The sequence below is a fragment of the Helicoverpa zea genome, chromosome 11 (assembly GCF_022581195.2).
Source record: "Helicoverpa zea isolate HzStark_Cry1AcR chromosome 11, ilHelZeax1.1, whole genome shotgun sequence".
NCBI lineage: Eukaryota > Metazoa > Arthropoda > Insecta > Lepidoptera > Noctuidae > Helicoverpa > Helicoverpa zea.
This window is the reverse complement of record NC_061462.1, coordinates 12,652,792-12,676,742: the sequence shown is the minus strand read 5'-3', so window position 1 is coordinate 12,676,742 and position 23,951 is coordinate 12,652,792. Positions and strand designations below refer to the sequence as shown.

General features: G+C 37.1%; 3 protein-coding genes across 7 annotated transcripts in view; 2 read left to right on the top strand and 1 right to left on the bottom strand.

Annotated features, from left to right (window-relative positions):
- LOC124634718 (choline O-acetyltransferase) overlaps window positions 1-8,377 on the top strand; it is a 43,518-nt gene extending 35,141 nt beyond the window's left edge. Inside the window, exons 4-12 of the mRNA XM_047170379.1 lie at window positions 3,232-3,404; window positions 4,136-4,322; window positions 5,396-5,573; window positions 5,800-5,978; window positions 6,299-6,519; window positions 6,633-6,755; window positions 6,855-7,044; window positions 7,144-7,344; window positions 7,536-8,377. Of these exons, the coding sequence (XP_047026335.1) occupies window positions 3,232-3,404; window positions 4,136-4,322; window positions 5,396-5,573; window positions 5,800-5,978; window positions 6,299-6,519; window positions 6,633-6,755; window positions 6,855-7,044; window positions 7,144-7,344; window positions 7,536-7,751 (1,668 nt within the window). The 3' untranslated portion in view covers window positions 7,752-8,377. The remainder of the gene's footprint in view (window positions 1-3,231; window positions 3,405-4,135; window positions 4,323-5,395; window positions 5,574-5,799; window positions 5,979-6,298; window positions 6,520-6,632; window positions 6,756-6,854; window positions 7,045-7,143; window positions 7,345-7,535) is intronic.
- Window positions 8,378-11,629: 3,252 nt separating this feature from the next.
- On the top strand, window positions 11,630-16,017 carry LOC124634717. The gene is made up of 2 exons (XM_047170378.1): window positions 11,630-12,501; window positions 15,408-16,017. Exons 1-2 carry the CDS (start codon window positions 11,630-11,632, stop codon window positions 15,436-15,438), a joined length of 903 nt encoding a protein of 300 aa, XP_047026334.1. The 3' UTR covers window positions 15,439-16,017.
- Window positions 16,018-18,769: 2,752 nt separating this feature from the next.
- Window positions 18,770-23,951, bottom strand: part of LOC124634746 (mitogen-activated protein kinase kinase kinase 4) — a 51,912-nt gene continuing 46,730 nt past the window's right edge. For 4 of the 5 annotated variants that reach the window (XM_047170406.1, XM_047170409.1, XM_047170408.1 and 1 more), the window contains 6 exons: window positions 23,549-23,716; window positions 22,801-22,966; window positions 22,216-22,338; window positions 21,838-21,938; window positions 21,296-21,475; window positions 18,770-20,309 (listed from right to left, as the gene is read on the bottom strand). In XM_047170406.1, coding sequence (XP_047026362.1) covers window positions 20,256-20,309; window positions 21,296-21,475; window positions 21,838-21,938; window positions 22,216-22,338; window positions 22,801-22,966; window positions 23,549-23,716 — 792 coding nt within the window. In that variant the 3' untranslated portion in view covers window positions 18,770-20,255. Of the gene's footprint in view, window positions 20,310-20,834; window positions 20,884-21,295; window positions 21,476-21,837; window positions 21,939-22,215; window positions 22,339-22,800; window positions 22,967-23,548; window positions 23,717-23,951 lie in introns of all 5 variants that reach the window. The other variant, XM_047170407.1, reaches the window with a different exon arrangement.

Here is a 23,951-nt window from a genome sequence, read left to right as displayed (position 1 = left end):
TCAAAACTTGCCAGTAACGTTTGATAATTATGGTAAATCTCCTGCAACGATTGACAATAACCAACATTTGCCTGCAAAGACTAAAAACGATCAGAATATGCTTTCAATGTTCTCCAATGTCCAGCATTCACTTCAGGCTGTTGACAAAAGTCAAAACTTGCCAGTAACGTTTGACAATTATGGTAAATCATCTGCAAAAATTGACAATAACCAAAATTCACAAGCAACGAATAATAACAATCAGAATATGCTTTCAGTGTTTTCTAACATTCAGGATTCACCTCAAACTATTGAAAAAAGTCAACACTCCCCTATGTTAATTGAAAATGGTCAAAACTTGCCAGTGACCTCTGACAATAACCAACATTTACCTCTAAAGACTGAAAACGATCAGAATATGCTACCAATGTTCTCCAACGTCCAGCATTTACCTCAAACTATTGACAAAAGTCAACACTCTTCTATTTTGATTGATAATGGTCAAAACTTGCCAGTGAACTCTTACAATAACCAAAATTCACCTGCAACGAATCATAACAAGCAGAATATGCTACCAATGTTCTCCAACGTCCAGGATTCACCTCAAAGTATTGACAAAAGTCAACCCTCCTCTATGTTGATGGACAATGGTCAAAACTTGCCAGTAACGTTTGACAATTATGGTAAATCTCCTGCAACGATTGACAATAACCAAAATTCACCTGCAACGAATAATAATAATCAGAATATGCTTTCAGTGTTTCCTAACATTCAGGATTCACCTCAAACTATTGACAAAAGTCAACATTCCCCTATGTTGATTGAAAATAGTCAAAACTTACCAGAACCATTTGACAATTTTGGCAAATCCCCTGCAACGATTGACGATAACCAAAATTTGCTTGCAACGAATAACAACGACCAGAATATGCTTCCATTGTTCTCCAACATCCAGGGTTCACCTCAAACTATTGACGAAAGTCAACACTCTTCTATTTTGATTGACAATGGTCAAAGCTTGCCAGTAACGTTTGACAATAACCAAAAGTCACCTACATGGAATAAAAACAATCAGAATATGCTACCAATGTTTTCCAACGTCCAGAATTTGCCTCAAGCTCAAGTTGTTGACAAAAGTCAACAGTCCCCTATTTTGATTGACAATAGTCAAAACTTGCCTCAAGGTAAATTCCCTGCAATGGTTAACAATAACCAAAATTCACCTTATACGAATAAAAACAATCAGAATTTGCTACCAATGTTCTCCAACATCCAGGATTCACCTCAAACTATTGACAAAAGTCAACATTCCTCTATTCTGATTGAAAATGGACAAAACTTGCCAGTAACCTTTGATAATTATGGTGAATCACCTGCAACGATTGATAATAACCAACATTTATCTGCAACGAATGAAAACAATCAGAATTTGCTACCTATGTTCTCCAACATCCAAGATTCACCGCAAACTATTAAAAACAGACAACACTCCCCTATTCTGATTGACAATGGTCAAAACTCGGCTATACTTTTTGAAAATTATCGTAAATCTTCTTCAACGATTGATAATAACCAACCTGGAATGAATGACAAAAATCAAAATTTGCTTTCAATGTTTGGTAATAACCAAAATACATTCAAAAATAATAATGGGAATTCAATTATTGGCAACAATAACAACGCAGCTGTAATTAAGGCTAATGACAAGGATTTACAAGTAAAGATAAACAGAAATATGTCACCGACAGTTTCAGACAATGGCAGGAAATCAGGAAGCAATTCTCCTACCAAAACTAACAGCAATAAGAGTTTTATATCAAAGATTGAAAATAATAGAAATTTCAATAATGTGAAATTACCTTCAATGGTAAACTTGCAGAGGAACTCAACTGTTAACATCAAAGATAATAAGAAAGCACATGTAGTGGTTGATAGTAAAAAGAATTTACGTTCTTGGATCGCACCTAAAAAAAATCCTCCGTTGAAGCAAACGAGTAAACCACGCACAAATAATTACGCGCGCAAAAGTACTTATCACAAGATTAAACCTCATATAATTTCAGGTCCAATTATAAATAGAATAAAAAACTTACATGCCAAGACGATCAGCGCTAAAAAGACCCCATCAACGAATGTAAAAGTTGATAATAATAAGCAAATACACAGCGAAGCTGGAAAGATTAAAAAACAATCCGTTTCACAGAGCAACCATCATGCAAATGTTGTCACGAAGAACTTCAAGAAAACAGGTTCACGCAAAGAAACACTTTTGGATCCTTTTTCAAAAAGGAATCCTTACTCTGCAAAACTTACGCCACCGAAATCTCGGAAAGTGCCAGTCAAGCGAATGAGGATAGGCTCCAGGAGAAAAGATGTCATGACAATGAACACACAAGACTTCTATTCACAACATAGATTTGTGACAGCACAGAGTTTGGCACGCAAGATAACAAAACCACCGTATTCAATGATGATTAAACCTTTGCATCCGGTTGTAAATTACCCCGTATTAAGACCGAAGTTCGATAACATAGATCGAGCAAAAATATTAGAACAGAGAATGAGGGCGAAGCCTGTGTACATGCAACCTAATGACGATTTTAGAAAGGAGTTTATGTCGCCACTTGTCCCGGATATTAAATGGCGTAAAAAAGTGAATCCGAAACTTAATAATGTGTTGAATATGCCTACGTGGCATACTACTCTGAAACCAAATTTTATGAAAGACAGAATAGATAGCATGAGGAATAACTTCTTTACTGCGGATTACATGAAAGTAACGAGGCGACCTGCGTACAATGACGTATTGCGGGTGCCAGTAGGTGAGGACTCCACGGAAGATAACTACAAGCCTGCAGCGTCTTACCACAGGAGGATGAACAGCGATGAGCAGCCCACTACACATGCTAGCACGCCTCGCCGCAGGAGAACTATATTCTTCCTGAGTCCAACCGTAGCGTATAACCAATATTAAGTATGTTTAAGTAGTTATTCAATAAATATTGTTAGTTGAAACGTGTTGTTTTTATTTTTTTGGGTTAAGAAAACAAGAAAAAAATCTATTCTAGCAATAAACAATTCAGTTGAGATACATAGCTCAATAATATGAGGGTGACGAGAAGCATATTTTGGTAGCGGAGGCAAATATAAATAGCTAATTGACATTAAAGCTTTAGGTATGCCAGAAAATTGCAAGATAAGCTTGTATAAACCAGCCAAGTATCATCTATGGTGAAGTATCCATCTCTCCAGGTGACGGACTGGTGGCTGGACGACATGTACCTGAAGGTGCGGCTGCCGCTGCCCATCAACTCCAACCCTGGCATGGTGTTCCCTCGTCGCCACTTCGCCAAGATGGAAGAAGTGGCGGACTTGGGCGCGCTCTTCATTGACGACCTTCTCGATTATAAGGAGATGCTGGACAGGTAAGAAGTAGATCAGGAACCAGTGATAAGATATGCTGGAGACACGCATAATTGTCTCTTAAGACTATATTTTAGTATATCTCAGACTTGGATATCAATATATTAACAGGAACTTACCGAAGCTGCACAGATACAATTAAAAGTCCATTTTTGTCGGTTACGTCACCACAATCAGAGTTAAATGCAGCCACCGAAAGTAAAATGCAATATAAACTCCTCACATAATTTAACATTAGTTTACACCGAGTTGAGCATTATAACCAATTGATATGCAAAACCACTTGAACACTAGAGATGATTAACCTCGACAGAAACTGTATTCTAACTAACACTCGAGTAAGAGAGTTTAATTATATACCATGACAGGATAAGTACATTCTAACTAAAACTTCTGATAGAAATATTATCTCTATAAGCGAGGAATCCGCACATTTTGAATACGTAAACGTGCATTTAAATAAAACTACTGTTACGGATTTTATCGCGGTTATATTAGTATTACTTAATCCCGACGTTTCGGATCCTTTACAGCATCCATGGTCACGGGCAGACTATAAGGTGTTGGTCGCGAGCTCACAGTGACCGCGAGAAAATCCGTAAAAGTAGTTTTATTTAAATGTCTAATATTCGCGTTCAGAAATCAATACGTAAAAAAGAGTACGTATTTATAGTAAAAGAGAATATATTCTTAGGGTTTTCAAAAATGATCCAATGGGAATCGAAAATTCCAGAGGTGAGCTTCCACTAGAACGTGCCACCAGTCGCGAGAAGGGTCAGCCCCTCTGCATGGAGCAGTTCTACCGACTGCTGGGGGTTTGTCGCATCCCCGAGGTGGGGAAGGATCGCCTGGAACTGCCCCAAGTCAAGCGAGGAGTTGAAGAACCAGAGGAACTCATCGTCGTCGCCTGCAGGAACTACGTGAGTATTATTACAGATGATTATGTATTACGAGATTGCACAGACTATAATGGTCAATACTCAATAACGTTATTACATCCCATAATTGGCACACAGCATAACAAAGCTCGTCAGTAAAATTGAAGAGAAACAATTATGGACCCTGTCGGGCACAGCAATAGTTAGTTTTTTGGGGAGAGGATGAAAAGCACTTTTTAAAACATAATACATTATAATAAGGAAGACAATCTGATACTTAGATATTTAAATAGGTACTATTATATTTATGGGTGTAATGTTTGTCCCCATATTCTGTCCTCAGTACGCTATTTCCTAGCATCAAAGTCTGAACAAGGAACAAAATGTAAGAAATGATTCACAAGAACACTGAATCTTTCAAGAAGCAATCTCCAAGTATTAAAATATTTCCAACCGCGATTTGTTGAGTAAATCTAGAGGAACTAGAATAACTGCATTATGTAGACAATGTAACTTAGTTAGCACTTGGCGCGTTGCGGTGCACTTTATCACTTAAGCTATAAGTAAGTTAGAGCTGTCCCCGAGTTAGAATAAGTTATTTTATTTTGTGTTCGCTGTTTTGAGATGTAGACTTGTGGTCTTTGGGGGGTCTGTTTTGAATGATGGGGGTTTTTAATGTGAAAATTTTGTTTATTTAGTCCTTTAAATATATTTATTTTTATTGATCAATTGGAACAATTACGTAATTTACTTATTTTCAATTTAATACCATTTTAACGCAGAATCGCATTAGCTTCAATGTGCTCTGAAACAATTAGTTCGAACGTAGTATATTGTAGGTATATCGACGCAGTTTAGTGCGATTTCAATTGTGTGCTTCTATTGTTCGTTTCGAGATAAACCTTTATCGATGCTGAACTGTTTCTATTTGCGAATACAACATTAATTTACCTACTTAGATGATAATTCAGGTTTTCTTGTCACCGTTAAATAAATAGTGATCCCATAGGTAACAGGTTTCAGCAAGTTTCATTACCCTATGTAATAGAAAACATAAATCGTCAAATAGAGTATGTACATACCAGCATTATTGTGACATGTTTCTTCTTCCTCAGTTCTATCCCATCCCAGTGAAAGCAGCGGACCGAGGCAGGCTGACTCCTGGTGAAATGCAGGCTCAGCTCCTGCACGCCATGGTGGACGCGGCCGGGGCACCTCCAGCGCCCAGGGTCGGCCTGCTTACATCTATGAACCGGGACCAGTGGGCCAGGGCTAGGGAACAGCTTATAAAAGGCAAGTTATCATGTTTCTGGCTGATTTGCTTCTTAAGCGGACACTTGTAGAAAAACTTATTGACGCGCTCATCACACTAAGCAGTGCAATTTTTAAAATAAAATCGGAGATCAAATATAAGCTTCATTTGTCCTATCCAATACCAATGGATAACTAATTCAATTTACTTTGAAATTCCCAATCATCTCATCTCATTCTATTTATTTTAAATATCCTCGTTCTCCAGACGAGATGAACCGCATGAACTTGGAGCTGATCTCCCGCGCGCTGTGCATCCTGTGCCTGGACGAGGCGGGGGGAGACAGGGCTGATACTGATGCTGACACCAACGCCATGCTGCGAGCCATGCACGGCGCCGGCACCCGTCATCATTCCGCCAACCGGTGGTTTGATAAGACCGTACAGGTAACTTCGAATGCCTAGCATTTTTAACAGTTATCTTTATAATAGGGTCCCTAACTATATCTATAGCGGTCGTGGACAAAAATGTTTAAATTGTTGTGTAAGTATAGGTCAAGATATTTAGTTAGTTTGATGTCTTTTGCAAAAACTTCGGCTTTAACAGCCAGATTAAACCACTTCACACGCTTGTCAAGAGACAGTGTGAAGCACATTCGTCTTCATTGCCGTCCATGGACTAATATTTACTAGTGTAATTTAATCTTGTTCAGATTAAAAAAAATCAGATAACAAGAGCGCAAAATTACAGTTAAATATAATTACAGCTGATCATCTCATCAGACGGCACAGTAGGCATGTGTTACGAGCACAGCGCGGCTGAAGGAGTGGCAGTCGTTCGTCTGGCAGAGCGCGCGCTGGCCAGGGCTGAGGTGGCCGACAGACCAGCGCCTCCACCGGCACTCCTGCCGGCTCCACAAGCCATGAAGTGGAACATCACCCCTGACGTGCAGAGCACCATCGAGACTGCTGCTAGGGATCTAGACAGGTATCAGGATCTAAACATACTTTGATAGTGCAAAACGTTTTACCAGATTTGACTCCGTTATTCATCTTATGTGCGCTATCATACCGCTGTAATGTGTGTTCTTTGGACTGCAGGGCCATCTCAGACCTGGACCACAAAGTATACACATACCGCGGGTATGGGCGTGAGTTTATGAAGTCGTGCCGCACCAGTCCTGACGTCTACATCCAGCTCGCCATGCAGTATGCTTATTATAAGTAAGAATTGTTATTTTCTCAACAAGAAAGAATTAGATCTGGATAAATAAAAAATTGAAGAGTGTATTTAACCATATGCCTACATTGTATGCTATCCAGGATGTATGGGTACCTCGTCACAACATACGAGTCAGCCTCCCTGCGTCGCTTCCGTAATGGGCGCGTGGACAACATCAGATCAGCTCACGGCGCAGCCCTGGCCTGGGCAGCAGCCATGTGCACGGCAGAGACTCCACCCCTCAACGACGGAGACGACGGACAGAAGAAGGTGTCTTTCAATTTGTATGGGGTGAGCATAGCTTTAGTTGGTACTAGTTCTTGTCTGGGAAAAAGGAGTCTAAGAAGATTTTTTGAAAAGCAAGGATCTAAAAAATACTTCTTTTTCAAGGAGCAAAAGAAATTGGAGTTGTTTGAAGAGGCAGCTCGCAAGCAGACGGCCATCATGGAAGCCAACATCCTGGGCAAAGGAATTGATAACCACCTGCTGGGACTGCGGGAGGCGGCACGCGAGACCCTGGGCGAAGTGCCCCCGGTGTTCTGTGACACCACCTACAAGCAGATGATTGAATTCAAGCTGAGCACTAGTCAGGTCAGTATCAGTAGTCATGTTAGAACCTTTTACTAATTTTAGAATGTAGTCAACTCTTGTTGTTCGTTTATATATTTGAAGGATTCTGTATCTTCTTGATCTGATTAAGGCTTGAACCTTTAAAAGAGACCTAATTATAGTTCCTTATAATCTAGGTCATTTCTAGTAAGTTTGTATTTCTTTCTTCTCAGGTGACCACCACAACGGACGGCACATTCATGGGCTACGGCGCCGTCTGCCCCGACGGGTACGGCTGCAGCTACAACCCCAAGAAGGACAGCGTCATCTTCTGCATTTCCTCCTTTACCTCCTCTAGCGTCACCAACACGGAAGCTTTCCGTCAGTCCTTGGAGGAAGCCCTCGACTCCATGAAACTCATGTTCCAAGCTAAGAAGGTGGATAACTGAGGTGGTAAGGTTCCTTGGAGAAAGTTTGTGGTATCCAAATAGTTGGCACCAGCACAGGTTAGAATGGAAACGCACTGTCCTTTGGTTTTAGAGTAGGCAAAAAAGATAAAGTTGATTGGTTTTAGCTGAATTGGAGCGCGATTTGAAATGGAGGAATTAGAGTTGGTGTTTAAAAAGTATTATTATAAAAACCCCTCCTACGTCTTAATTAAATTACCTTTTTGATATTAAAAAAAAATGGAGCTGAAAGCTGGAATTCAAAGATTATGTGCAATATTAAAGTCAGCTATAAATATTATATGTGCTGAAACTTATAATACATAACTGTAAATGGCATGATAAAATCAACGTATAGCATTTTTTTGTTTCGTGGAAACTTATACGATCTCTTTTTGTAAATATTTACATTTATTTTATTGAAAATTATTCGGATGTTGACTTAATGCTAATTCTCGTATTAATTAACCATTGAAGTTATAAAATATTATATATCAGTATGCAAAATGCACGTTAGGTAAGAAAACTTGAACATATCATGAAGGACTTGTTAGAAACAATATAAGGATCTCAAAGATTTTTATAAAACTTTTTATCAAAATTATATCGATACTCGATACAAAAAAAAATGTATAATTTAACTTATAACTTGTATACTTATAAATTATATGTTAAGTATACAGATATAATAAAAGCGAAATTTATTTGAAGGGAAATTGTAATGTGGGTTGCTTGTTTTCCTTGCAAGCATCAAATTGCATGAAATAAGAAGGGATGGATATGTGGAATAGAATATTATTATAGAAATTATAACTTGTGTTATATTGAAAACTATAGTTTTATCAAATCGTTGCCGTTCTGAAATCTTATGCCATATTAGCAAATTGTTCATTATCCCATAGTTTTTATCGTTGTTATCTTTAGGCAATGTATTTATTTAAAAAGCGTTGCAAATTAGACTTTCCAGTCTTATAATAACAGTTACAGTTACAGCCTTTTTATAGTCCCACTGCTGGGCACAGGCCTCCTCTCACACGGAGAAGGATTGAGCATTAATCACCACGCTTGCTCGATGCGGGTTGGTGATTTCAGACTAATAGTCCAGGTTTCCTCAAGATGTTTTCCTTCACCGTTTTATCAGCCATTGGTGTCTAAGATATATTTAGAAAGTACATACAAACTTAGAAAAGTTGCATTGGTACTTGCCTGACCTGGATTCGAACCCGCGCTCTCATACTCGGAGGTTGGTTCTTTGCCCACTAGGCCACCACGACATTCTTATAATAAAAATTCAGAAATAAAATTATATGGTAAATTATAATAAGCGAAGTGAAAATAAAAACCGTTCAAGTATAGTAGATATATAAAGGTATTGAGAACTTCGTGACTCTTATAAAATTAGGCACACTTTAGGTATAAGTATACAAATACTTTAAAAGCATTATTTCTCCAATAATAATCTCTAAATGAAGCCACGGTGCATCGTACTTACATATCAAATATAAACTTAGCCAAAGAATTTACATAGATGTAAAGTTGAAACTTTAGAGCTTTTACACTTTATATTTATACATTTGTTGTTGACCTATCTCTATTTTACTCGTATGTATAAACTTGATGTACTTAAACTGAAACGTGACGAATTGAAAGATAATGAATTTGGCGTCGTAGGTCAATTTATAAGTGTATCTAAAAAGCACTAATAGAATGAATAAAGTTGCTGAATATAAAAAAAGAACTCACGAAGCGGATTACATTTAATTGTATTTCATTTGCATCAATTTTAAAATAAAAACTAAACAAAAATTGTATCAAAATACAATGAAAGTTCGTAAGCTATTCTCTATCAAGTGAAAATTACGCAAAGGAAAGTCTTTGAGAAAACTTCAGATACTTTCTAACATATATCAAAGATATCAAAAGCTAAAACTATGCGAGTTATTGTAAGTAAGAATGCACTTCATATTGTTGTTTAAAAAATATATATTATTATGCAAAATATGCAATTAGCATTGAATGTTAGAAAAAAATATCAAGTAGTTATAAACTATTTATTTAACTGCCCCCAGCTTGTCTGTGAAAAAAATCAGTAAAAGAATTTAAAAAAGTATTATCATCATATAAAAAAGTGTTTCGGATGGATGGCACGTTAAACTGTAGGTCCCGGCTGTCATAGAACATCCTTGGCAGTCGTTACGGGTAGTCAGAAGCCAGTAAGTCTGATACCAGTCTAACCAAGGGGTATTGGGTTGCCCGGGTAACTGGGTTGAGGAGGTTAGATAGGGCAGTCGCTCCTTGTAAAGCACTGGTACTCAGCTATAGCCGGTTAGACTGGAAGCCGACCCCAACATAGTTTAGGAAAAAGGCTCGGAGGATGATGATATCATCATATAAAAAAATGCAGATAATATATCGATCAAAATCGAATTACAGAAATATAGCTACTTAAAGTAAGCATTTTTAATTAAGTAAATATAAAGGTGGGGACAGTTCTTAACTTAATGAGGAATTCAAAATGTCAATGCTGTGGTGATAACAAAATATTTAGATTTGTGATACTTAATTATATCCTTATTCAAATACTATTTATGTTGTAAAATCAAAAATTATATATGTCTACTTATTTATTTTGCACCTAAATTATAGTGTCACTGTTATTTATTGTTTAAAAATATATTTATATTAATTTTTTCCTTGTTAAAAACAACAAAAATCTGTTCTATTAATAATTTATTTGTTATTTCAATGTTAGTTAAGCTAAATAAAATAAAAAAAATAGGTAAGTAATTATATTAGGAAAAAACTCGTACATATCAATGTCGACTGTCATGCTCGGCGTGACCAAGAATATCGAAAACATATCAAAGTTTAGATTTAATTATAATTAAATTAATCTAGTTGTTAATGCAAATCACAAGTTACGCATATCAATTAATATATTAAGATTAAAATTAAGAGTCAATTTGACAGTATTGGAAAAAATAAAATAAAAAAGTATGAGTGAAAAATTACCTTATTTATTTTGTAGTGTTGCATATTAGTAAAATGTTATTTTGAGATATTATCTTAGTATTTTTGGAGTGAGATGGCTAGATAAGAAGGAAAGAAAAAAAAGTTAGCTTAAAAACACGCGCCGCGGAGCACAATTAGAGATGAGTGTTAGACACAATTTATAAAAGTGTTTACTTAATTTATAAGATAAATAGGTTAACGCACATATTATTATATTCGTAATAAGTATAATTTGTTACTTATAAAAGTATAAAAAAGTTTATTTTCTATAAAAAGCCGACATCAACGAATATAATTTGTTGCATAATTTTATTAATTTATTATTAAATACAAAATTATTTACCAAAAGCTTGTATATTTATAAACAATTCCATTTATTTGTATTTAATATAAACTGTATATTTTATTATTATATTGCTGTTTAAAACTCAATTATTATTGTTCGTTGTTAGATACTTGTTATAGTAGAAGTAGGTATTGAATATCCTTATAAAGAGAAATAATAAACTAAATAAAACATCACAGTTGAGAATAAAAAATCCAGTTACTGCACCTATCAATGATGTAGGTATTTCATGATTATGTATTAGTACTTATACTTTATATTAAATTCTACATACGAAGTATATTATACCTATATATGTATATTGCACCAGTATATAAGGATATTGTATTACAAATTTTAAGTACGTGTATTAAATTCCCTGACTATGTGATGTGTATGCGTGCGTTATCTGTGCGTGCCGCAACTGTCAACTGTCAGTGAGATGTTAAGGCGGGCTGTCACAAAATAAAGGAGCATCGTGCCATGCAACCATAGAAAGTCGTATTATTTGAAATTTTGAATCGACAGATCACTGGCGACGAGGATGGCGAATGTAATTGGTGTTCTTTGCAGTTTTGACCACGACGCCCAAGACTGGCGTATTTTCAAAGGTCGGCTGGAACAATTCATCAAACTGAATGCCATAAAAAGTGAAAGCAAGAGTGCCTTACTTCTTACCCATCTGTCGGATAATAGCTACCGCCTGGCTAGAAACCTTCTCCACCCGGCCGTGCTCGAGGAGGTTGCCTTCGAAGACCTCGTGAAAAAATTGGACCAGCATTTCACGCCGAAACGATGCACTTTCGCCGATAGAGAGAAGTTCTATGAGGCAAAGAAATCTGAGGGTGAGAGCGTCGAAGAATGGGCGGCGCGTGTGAGAGGCTTAGCCGTTGACTGTGAGTTTGGAGAAGCATTGGATATGATGCTGAGAGATCGTTTTATACTCGGGCTTGCACCGTGTCGGGAACGTGACCGGCTTTTTGAAGAGAATGCCAGCAAACTCACTTTTGCTAAGGCGTTGGAGGTAGCTCAACAGGCTGCGTACGCGAGATTGGCTCGATCCAAGGCACCTGCAGCATCGGATTCGGCGGCAAGCATCGTCAAGGCCACGCAGATTAAGGAGGAACCTGTGTACCGACTCAGCGGACAGCGTGCGCGTGGCGGGTCTGCCGCAGCGCCCGCGCCCGCCCGCAGCTCGGACAATAGTTCCGGGGAGGTTCGTCGGTGCATGGTGTGCGGCTTCAAGAGTCATGATGCAGAGAAGTGTCGTTTTAAGAATTACCGGTGCCAGGTTTGCAACACAGTAGGTCATTTGAAGAAAATGTGCACTAAAAGGAAGGGTGAACCTCGCCTGAACTGCTTAAATACTGAAGCTGACTCAAGTGATTGCGAGGAATGTGAAGTGTATTCTTTAAGGTATGTTAGTAAATCACCAATAATTATTAATGTACAAATTGACTCGATGAGAATAGATATGGAGTTAGATTCGGGGTCGGGAGCTACTGTAATACCTGAAACATTGTATATAAAATATTTTTCTGATCGTCTTTTAACAAAATGCAACATGAAAATGTGTCTCTACAATGGCCATAAAATCTCTCCCTTGGGATATTTCTTAGGCCAAGTAACATATTTAAATTGTACTCATGATATTAAAATATTTGTTTTGTCAAATGGAGGCCCACCGTTGCTCGGACGAGATTTTATGTCAAAGTTTAGAATGTATTTTACCACAGAAATTAATAAAATCCAGGATGTACCTGAGCCCGACACAAAAGAGGTGCAGCAACTTTTGTCTAAATACTCCAATCTATTTACTGAGGGATTAGGTAGGTTCAATAAATTTAAAGTGAAACTTGTGTTAAAAAAAGATGCACATCCAAAGTGTTTAAAACCGCGTTCTGTACCTTTCGCCTTAAAGAAAAAAGTGGAAGAGGAGATAGATAGACTGGTAGGTTTAAGCATACTACAACCGGTTCAGTTCTCTAAATACGGAACTCCGATAGTGCCAGTACTGAAAGAAAATGGAACTGTTAAAATTGCTGGTGACTATTCAATAACACTAAATAAAGATCTAGAAATAGACAAATATCCAATGCCTAGAATAGAAGAGGTTTTTGCTAAATTGGGTGGAGGGGAGTGTTATAGTAAAATTGATCTTAGTAACGCTTATAATCAATTTGTTCTTGAGGAATCGTCACAAGACTTGACCACGATAAGTACTTCTAAAGGTTATTTCAAATACACCCGACTTGTGTATGGCCTAGCAAACGCTCCCGCAATTTTTCAAAGGGCAATGGAATCTCTATTAATTGGCATAGAAGGTGTTAGCATATGGTTAGATGACGTTTGTGTAACTGCACCAACTAGGGAATTGCATTTCAGCAGGCTAAATGAAGTACTGAACAGAATGGAAGATGCCGGTTTAAAATTAAACAAAGAGAAATGTAGTTTTTTGCAGAATAGTGTCACCTATTTAGGCTACGTTATAGATAAACATGGGTTACGAACGTGTCCTTCAAAAACGGAGGCTATAAAAAACGCACCACGGCCAACGAATGTCACAGAAGTTAAGCGATTTATAGGATTAATTAATTATTATCGTAGCTTTATACCGAACGCGTCAGCTAAGTTGCACCCGCTGCATGAATTACTGCGTAAAGGCGCACAATGGCAGTGGGGCGAACGCCATGAACGCGCATTCAATAGGGTTAAAATCGAGCTATCATCAGAAAGGGTACTAGCTCACTTCGATCCAACAGCGCAGTTGGTGTTGACAGTAGACGCGGGGCCGGCCGGCCTGGGAGCTGTGCTCGCACAGCGCGACAGCGAGAGCCCGCACGCCGAGCGACCGCTGGCGTTCGCTTCAAGGTCATTGTCCACAAGTGAGAGAAACTATAGTCAAATTCAGAAGGAGGCGACAGCCATTATTTTTGGTGTCAAATATTTTCATCAATATCTGTATGGACGTCAGGAACCTTTTGTACTTAGGACTGACCACCGACCTTTACTTTCGATATTTGGCAAGAAAATAGGTATATCTGTGATGGCAGCATCGAGATTACAGCGTTATGCGATTATATTGTCAGCATACAATTATAACGTCCAATATATAAAAAGTGAACATAATGTCGCAGCAGATTATTTGTCGCGTGCGCCTTTACCGGAAGCGAATGGCGAAACTGAAGATCTATCTTTCCTAAATTTCTTAGACGCTAACATCGCGCCACTAACTTTTAATGATATTAAAACCGAAACCGGTAAAGACGACGTTTTACAAACGGTGATTAAATATGTTCAGAACGGCTGGCCGCGTAAAATGAACTGTAAAATTTTAATGCCATATTTTAATTGCAAAACGGATTTAGAGGTCGAGAATGGTTGTATTTTCAGAGGTCACAGAATAGTCATTCCGGCAGTCTACCGAGGTAGGTTGTTAAGAGAATTACATGCGGGTCATTTCGGCGTAGTTAAAACTAAGAGTGCAGCTCGTAGTCGATTTTGGTGGCCCTCGATTGATAAGGATATAGAGGAATGGGTGGGCGCTTGCCACACGTGCGCCGGCACTCGCGCAGCGCCGCCGCGAGCGCCTCCCTTGAGCTGGCCGCGTGACGGCGCTCCGTGGCGCCGTTTGCACATTGACTACATGAGTATACACCAGCAGGACTATTTGATCGTAGTAGATTCATATAGCAAGTGGTTGGAGTGTTTACACATGAGTTGCGGTACTTCGACACGGGCGCTCATAACAAAATTGAAAGAATTGTTTTCAAGATTTGGTATACCTAATGTCATAGTTTCAGATAATGATGTAAAAATTAAGTCGATCGAATTTAAGAAATTTTGCGAAGTGAACGGAATCCGATATGTGACATCTCCAATTTATCATCCTTGTAGTAACGGACAGGCAGAAAATTCTGTAAAAACATGCAAGAAAATGATAAAATGCATCATTAGCGATAACAATTCTCAAAATGTAATTAACGAAAAATTATTAGGATTTTTATTTGAATATCGCACGACACAACATTGTGCAACGGGCGAATGCCCAGCAAAGCTTATGTTTGGTCGAAACATAACATCTAGATTGGACTTAGTGCTCAAAGATAATTATAATTATGAAACAAACAATGACAATTTAAAAACAAAAAGTAAAATTAGCATTGGGGATAGAGTATGGGTTAAATGGTATATAGCTAGAAAGGAAATATGGACTTTAGGTAAAATAATTAAACAAATTGGTAATCGGATGTTCGAGATATTCGTTGAAAACTACAATGTTAACTGTAAGAGGCATATTGATCAACTGAGAAAATATACAGGTGCGCGCGAGACGAACGGCTCGCGTGCTGATGTCGTGAGCCCCTCGCAGTCACCACCGCCGCCGCTCCTGCGCTCGCCCTCGCCAAAAAGGGGGCCACAGTCGCCACCAACAGTACCGTATGATAAGGAACAGCAAACTATACACGCCGAGGAACATGATAGTGGGGAGGAGGATGAGTGGGCTGAGGCTCAGGACACAGCCGTTGATGATGAGCAAAATAATTGTCCTATCATTGAATCATCAAGGTCTGCAAGGCCCATTCGTAGTTGTAGGCGTAAGATTGATTATAAACTTTTAAATGGATAAGTTACCGCGCATTAGGTGAGGCAGGTACAGGCCGTTTAGCGTACTTAGACTAAGTATATATACCTATATCTATTGCTATAACTACTGTGTGTGTGTCAATTATTAATAAGGAAATAGTTAAGTTTTAGTATTAAGCCTTATTAGTTTCACTTATTGTTAAAAAAAAAATGTAACTTTGATAATAGTGTCGGAGGAGTGATGTGTATGCGTGCGTTATCTGTGCGTGCCGCAACTGTCAACTGTCAGTGAGATGTTAAGGCGGGCTGTCACAAAATAAAGGAGCATCGTGCCATGCAACCATAGAAAGTCGTATTATTTGAATCGACAGATCACTATGTTTATAAAAATAAGATACTTAATCTATGTAAATAAAATAAATATCTGTTATTCAACTAGACATAGGTAATCGATGTTACCTTTAGAAACACGCCAAGCTTTTTACCCTATTTAGAAAATAAAGACATTCCATGTTGCGGACCCTTGTGGTCTTACTACAAAAAAGTTAAACAACCGTTCGTCAAATGTTTAGGTAAATTGTGTTTTTGCTAATGTAATCATGGAAAATCAATGAAGTTTAGCATGTTTGTAGTCATAGAGATAGTTATTAAATGCTAGGGGTTGGTGTTGAGAAGTGTGAGGCAGTAGACAAGGGTAAAATTGCAATGAGGTGTATAGGGGCACGTGCTTGAATGATAGTTGAATAAAACAGCTTGATAAAAGGTTACTTTTAAGCATTTCCGTCAGTAGAACATGCACAGGGTATGAGGTTGCATATAAAAGTGGCACTGATTTGTAAAAAAACAAAAAAAAATCCATGTTTCACATGTACGTATGTAGGTACCTACATGTAAATTGATGATGAGTGTTTATAACCAGAATCTATGCCAAAATGAAAAATCTTGATTTTTTTTTGCAACAGAGCTTTTACGAAAATTAACCTACCTATAAATCTAGATCCAAAAATAACTCTTTGGAAAGATTGTGCACCGCAGTTGGACTGTATTGTGAAGATAATGTATTCGTGTTCCTAGTTCGTATTATCACTGTTAATGATAAGAAATGCATTTATTACAATTATACCAAATTATAGGTTAATAAATAATCAATTCTATCTAAATGGTAATTGAAAAATATCATCTCTATATACCTATTTGAAAATGTATTAAATATCTAAATGTTCCCCTTGCCATTTGAAATGTAAACATATCAAAATTGCTTTGTAGTATTATAGGACGTTAACTTAGATATAAATCTGTGTTATATGTTTGTATAACTAGATGTCACCAGTACCTGTCCGTGCTATGCCACAGTTTAGGAAATAGCAGTTGTACAATAGTGAACTTAAAGACATATAAAAATAAACATAATTAAAAAAAACGCACAAAAAGAGCTGCGATTGTTATCAATTTTCAAAAGGTCACAAGCAAAATGTAATCAAAGTGGTAATTGCCACATCAAAATTATGCACCTCCTTTATCAACGTTGGTCAAAAAGGTCAACTGTTATTAAAAAACAGGACATTAATCCCAGATAAGATTTGAATAAATATCCGAAAATATCAATAAAATGATTTCGAGTAAACAAAAATATTCATGAAATGACTCAGTAATGACTATAGAAGCTTTGTATAATATTTATGATATTGTCAGTGGATATATTGAATGATTGTACAACTGCTGTGTCGTACACTGTGGCAACTCAAACATATCTGTAGCTTGTAAGTGTATCCGTGTCAATTGAATGTTGCTCTCAATAAATTGAACTTTCCGTTGAAACTTGTATTTTGTTTCTGTTTAGACCCTGCTTTATTTAACCCTACATACTGCTAATTGCTTCACTGACTTTAAAGAATCAATATCTAGACACACGGCAGTGTGTCCGCCAAGTTCGAGCAAAAAAAGCGACATACCGGCCGTGGGTTATATTACACGAACCATTTCGGGCCAAATTCGACCCCCCTGTAACTCAAAATCTATTTTATTTATGCATATCAAATTTCTAGTATCTGTTGAGACCCCCTCACTTATCTAAAATACAAAATTTCATTAATATACCTATTGTAGGTCTTGAGATATTGACGTCAGAAAATCGCTATTTTTACTATACACTCACTGACTGACTGATTCACTGACTCACTCATCAAAAACCTAGACCACTTCCAATGGTCGTATTGACTTGAAATTTGGCATGGAGGTAGGTCTTTATGTCAAGGTAAAGGGAAAAATCTGAAAATGGCCAAGTGTGATTCGGTTTCAAAATAATGAAGGTGTTTTATACCCGGTGTAAATTTATACCCCTAAGGAACTAAAACTACTAAATTTATCTATATTTATATAATATATCTTCGAATGGTACAAAGGCTTGTATTTAGTCAAAGTAAAGTAAAAATCTGAAAACGGCCAAGTGTGAATCACTTTCGAAAATAACGAATGTGTAACTTTGATCCACGAACATAATATATGATAACATGTCATGTTAGTCAGTTGGTAAATCTAGTCCATTTATTTAATCTAGTTCATTTCTTTGTAAGAAACATAGTGCATATAAAAAAATCTAAAAGATAGTATAAATGAAACATTTCTTTAACTAACTTCATCATAAGAAAAAATAAAAATAAACAACCTTACAAAAATAAATGAAATCCCACCCAAAACAAAAATGTGAAAGACTGCCAAGTTCGATAATATGGGAATGCTTCGCCTATAAAAGAAGTGAGATCTGAATAAGTACCAAGTTCCATACACATACCTCAGTTAAAAATAGTTGCTATTTAATGATGTTACTTGGCAAGTTTTAATAGAAAATTAAATACTTGATTCATTGCGTTTAGTAGGATTATAACGGTGTATGAAAACTTGCCAAGTAACATCATTAAAAAGTAACTATTTTTAACTGAGGTATGTGTATGGAACTTGGTACTTATTCAGATCTCACTTCTTTTATAGGCGAAGCATTCCCATATTATCGAACTTGGCAGTCTTTCACATTTTTGTTTTGGGTGGGATAAAGTTTAAGATTTTCTTACATTAGAGGCGCAAAAATAAAACTATACTATTTATAGAACATTTCACTTTATTAATAAGAATTTTCTTTGTTCAAATAGATTTATTTATTCGCGTCAACATCTTCAGTTCTGTGACATATTCAAAACATTACAAAGAGATTATTTCTCTTAGAATTGATTAAAACTTTTATATATTACATTACAAGATATAATGCCTCGTCATATTCCTTACAATAAAATAGCTGAAATTCCAGGAATTGTATACAATATACGTATTTTTACACAAAAAGCCACGGAATAAGTATCACCTCCGAAACCAATATAAACAGTTTAACACTAGAAAAGTGCACTTATCACATACACAATAAAGACTATATTAAAATAAAGCTCTCTATATTATATTTCATAAGTACCAAAATATTAACTCCATCTTTATTTACAAAATAATTTGTTCGCGTCGACTATTTATTTAAAGCAATCAGACATAACATACAATAAACAATTTTAAAGTATTCACAATTTTATAAATCTATTTTGGGGCTAAAATTATCTTCAGATCCTTTCGAAAGGATAAGTTTCTTTAATTATAAAAGCTCTATTATATTCCACACATAGTTATTTATGTAGCTCAATTAGTTTGAAAAACTTCATCACTTTAAGGCTCGTCAACTGGTTATAATAAACTTTTAATTCATACAAAAACATGGGTGTTTAATTCAATTTTTAATGGCACAAAAACAATTCATTGATTTTCTTTCCTATAACAGGGTGCATATAAAATACTTCTAATATTTGAAAATTGTAGGAATCACATTCCAAGTAGTCAATAGTTTAAAAGATAATATTTCTTGTTACTATAAACAACAAGTCACATTTTATTTAAACAGTTTAAAATAGTGACATTTTACCTAAAAAGTTTCACATTTCCACCTACCGTAATCTATGAACAAATTCATTTATAAGAATAGCACAAATATACAAACACATTATGTATATTTATAGGCCGTTAAGACATTGTCCGTTGTACATAATAATAAAATTGTAATCACAATTAAGCTACCTTTTAAAGAATTCATTAGATATTCCTCTATTAAAATGTGATATAATAAATGCTTGAACTCACACATGATAGACATTAAAACTTCAATAGTATATTTATCTAAATAGTATTTCCATAAATAAATCATGATCTTTCAAGACCTTTTAACTGGCCAAGTATCCTCTCAATTTGAGTAAGCACTTAAGAAAAACAGTCTTGATACTTTTTATTTTAAAACTCTGTTTAAAAATCAATGTAAATAGCACGAATTTTTTAATACATTGAATCATTACTTTAAGCTCTAGTTTATTTGTTTCACATGTATTTGTCTAAAAGTTAAAGTATCAAGATTGTTCGCCTATAGTTAAGTGGCTACTCAAATCTCGTATAGGTCCGAAGCTTGGGTCTATCTGCCCATATACCTAGGTATTCAACGTTTGCCTAGTAGACTAGTATCTGTATACACGGCTCGACGCCCGACGTCACTCGTCGCGGCGTTACGTGATGAGGTACGCTGGTTCACAGTTACAATCCGTCTCGTCCGACTTAACCTGAAAAGTACGGTTTTTTTTAATAATAAATGCTTTAGATATATTTTTTCCACTACGTATATTTACAAAGTAAAAAGAAAACCCAGAAAATGAGGCGACCGCAAATCATATTTTAGACAAAGAATACATACATTTTAGCTTTCTGAAGTACTTTGCTAAATTAAAATATACCCTTTCCATAGGGTAAAAAGTATGATCAAAAACAATTAAACACATAAAAATCAAACATTCACAAAGAAAATCAACGACATACACGGCAAACAAACTTACAACACAAACGAGCATCGTACCGTAACGGCATGAATAGATAACCCAAATCTAACCAAATAGTAGTTAACCCAAATCGCAATATTTCATTGAAAGTTCACACATATTTAAAAACAACATAACGCCCGAATGAAATGCCCAATGAATAAAATAGCGTCCAATTGACATATAAACTGGAAGTAAAATACATGTTCCTACGTCCATGAGAACCTAAAGCCCAAGTCCCATGTTCCGATCACCGTTATAATATAAACTCACAAAATTACTTTCGTTTGATCGTATCTCTAGCATCAGGCCAGTAGCGGACCTAAACAGGAATACAAGAATGACATACTATTCCTGACTTGAAGTGTGATTACTGCACAATTTGACAAATAGGTAAGGTTGAATATTTTAAGCAACTTTTATATTTGTATGTCATACTTTCAAGAAAATTTTCTCGGAGAAAAGAATGTTCACTTGTTTCTCTCCACTGCGTCGAATTGTCTGGTAGAAAAGTCGCCTACATTTCTTCCATGGGTGCATTTACGCCAAACGGAGAAAGAACTAGCTTTAGAACACGTGTATTCTTTCGTTGCTTTTTATCATTCTCTATTTAAACAGTCACAGAGCATTCTTTAATTGTTCTCTCCAAAATACATATGAGCCTCCAAGATAGAATGAGCATTTGCTCGATTGAATAACCGTAAAAGGAACTAGGTACGTTATCAGGTACTCACCATAAGGAAATGATGTAAAGTTAAAGTCTCAGCCCTGGGCCGGAGGTCGGGGTCATGCGTGAGGCAGGACATGCAGAACTCCTGGCCTTCCTCGGAGAGGGTGGAGGGGATCTCGGGTCTACCACCAGACCCCACCAGGAACATTATCTGGTAGTTGCTATCGTACTGCGAGAATGGACGCTGGAAACCAAAGACATAGGGTGCTATTTTGTGCTGATAATGTTTGGGAGTTTCGGTAACTACTTGCTAGGTAAATAAGACAACAAAACAAGGTACCGAATCCGACAAATTATCTGGTAGAGTTCTGAATTTGATTTAAAAAATATGGATATATATTTTGTTCGGACATCAAACAGATCGTTATGAGATAATTTATTCTAGAAACGGTTAGTATCTTGTGAAGAGGGTGAAGCAACAATTGAGGGCAAATTGTGACTTGAAGTTTATATATGGGGGAAAAGGATAGAAGGAACAGGAATATTATCATTATATTAATGGGTATATTAACCTAACGGTACTACCATAATGTTATAATTGTTTACCTTCCCGGAAGCCATTTCGGTGACGACACAGCCTAGTGACCAGATGTCAGCCGCGCGGCCGTGACCTGACGACTTCATGAATACCTCCGGAGCCATGTATGCTGAAATACACAAAATTGAGATTTAATTCATTGTTTATTTTGAAAGAAACAAAAAAAGCTTTATCGATTCGACTTTTATATACTTTAACACAAGATGAAAAGTTTGGAGAACGTTAACAGTGTTATAATTAACCACAGATAAAATATAAATGTTATAGTTTTCCATTCCATTCCATACATTAAATCTTAAGTTCAACCACTGAATTATCCTTATATATATAATATCCTTATATATAACTTTATATGTATCAACACATAAATTAAGATATGTTCATACCTTGTGTCCCGACGAAGCCCTGCAGTTCCCCGGGCGCGGTGGTGTTGGCGCGGATCTTGACGGCGCAGCCGAAGTCGCCCAGCTTCAGGCAGTGACCTTCATTTGTTAGGAATATGTTGCCGCCTACAGAATATAGATAGGCACAGTTAGTGGTTAAGATATTATTACCTAGTTGAAAGAAAATGGATTAATGGATGTAATAGTGAATATTTTAAATTCGTTAAGCTCGTTGTAACAGTGGTTAGGAGTCCTAGAGTTTATCTAGTTATTTTACGAAGGGATATCTTGTTACAAGATCGCCAGTTATTCTATCTAAAACTGTTCGTTAGGCATGTTTAGTGTTAGTGGCCACGCACTGTAGGAACATAATCCTAGTGTTCTATATGGCGCGCTCAATGTGCGTCACGAACCTGTTCACTACCGCTGCGGGGCGAGCGGCACGACGGTCACGTCGCTTTGTTGGGATTGCCGTCTCTTTCTCTTCTACTTTATGCTATCAACGTTTTATTTTTTGCAAATAACACTACCGAACATACGCCTCAACGTTGTTATGACCAGTACTATTGAACACAAGAAGCGACTCACTCTTGATATCCCTGTGCGCGATGGCGCGGGCGTGCAGCTCGCGCACGGCGCTGAGCAGCTGGCCGCAGTAGCGCCGCACGGTGGGCTCGGCCAGCGCCCCCGACGTCGCCACCAGCGCCTCCAGCGAGCCCTCCACGCACAGCTCCATGAACAGCAGCATCTCCTCCTGGGATACCGACGAATGATGTTCATTTCAACCACGTGCGCTCAACATTTTGTTGCAACAAATAGATTTGTTTAATTACATAATAAATGAAGTTACAAAAGCCACATTTTGTATGATATCCGTTCGTGATCCGTTGGGTATTTTTTTTTAAGTATATTAATTTAGTTTTATTTTTTAATTATAAGAATTAAGTTTTGTAAATGTTAAGACTCAGTTAGTTATTAGACACACTAACACTATTGTAATAGGTGACACCTGCACAATAAGTGAGTATAAGTATGTTTGGTACATAAATTATACTATACCAACGTGATATAAAGTCAATGAGACCCATTGATACTGTCAAACAAGCTCGTTAAGGAAACTTCACAGATCCACGTGGAAAGTGGGACGCAAGCAGCAGGGGTGATTACTGGTGCACGCAGGACGGTGATAACTGCCGACACCGACCGCCATGCAAACTCGCAGCTATAAATACTCATTGACGTCGATTCTCTTGCGCAGGTGCGAATGCCAACATGCCACCCACTGACAGCTCCTTCACGCCAGGAGTTGTTCACTACTGTGCACTAACACACATACCCTGTGCAGTTCGCAGCCGTAGTACCGCACGAGGTGCGGGTGCAGGATGCCCTCCAGCACGCGCAGCTCGTTGGCAGCTCGCTGCAGGGCTCTCCTGTCGCCGACACCCACTGACAGCTCCTTCATGGCGAGAAGCTGACCACTTTCAGTGTTCACTACTGTGTACACCTGGGGAGAGAGAGGGGTTTTATTAGTATTTTTTACTTTAAAATGTGTCTGACATATGCTCCGTAAAATTAAAAAAAAAGTTTTTAAGAACAAGAATAGTCCTCGTCAAACTTAATGATTACTCGCGACTAAGACCCGAGAAAAGTAAAGCTCGCGTATGGCCCAACACATACCTAACGCTCGCGCACTAAGCTGATTTATAAAATTCTTTTTTCTGCGTAGCAAGACACGCGAC

Excerpts from the sequence above, each read along its gene's own strand:
- LOC124634717 (XM_047170378.1), top strand. The coding sequence starts at position 11,630 with ATGGCGAATGTAATTGGTGTTCTTTGCAGTTTTGACCACGACGCCCAA. Across the intron at positions 12,502-15,407 it reads TGTGAAGTGTATTCTTTAAG|GTGCGCGCGAGACGAACGGC; the intron begins GTATGTTAGTAA and ends GAAAATATACAG.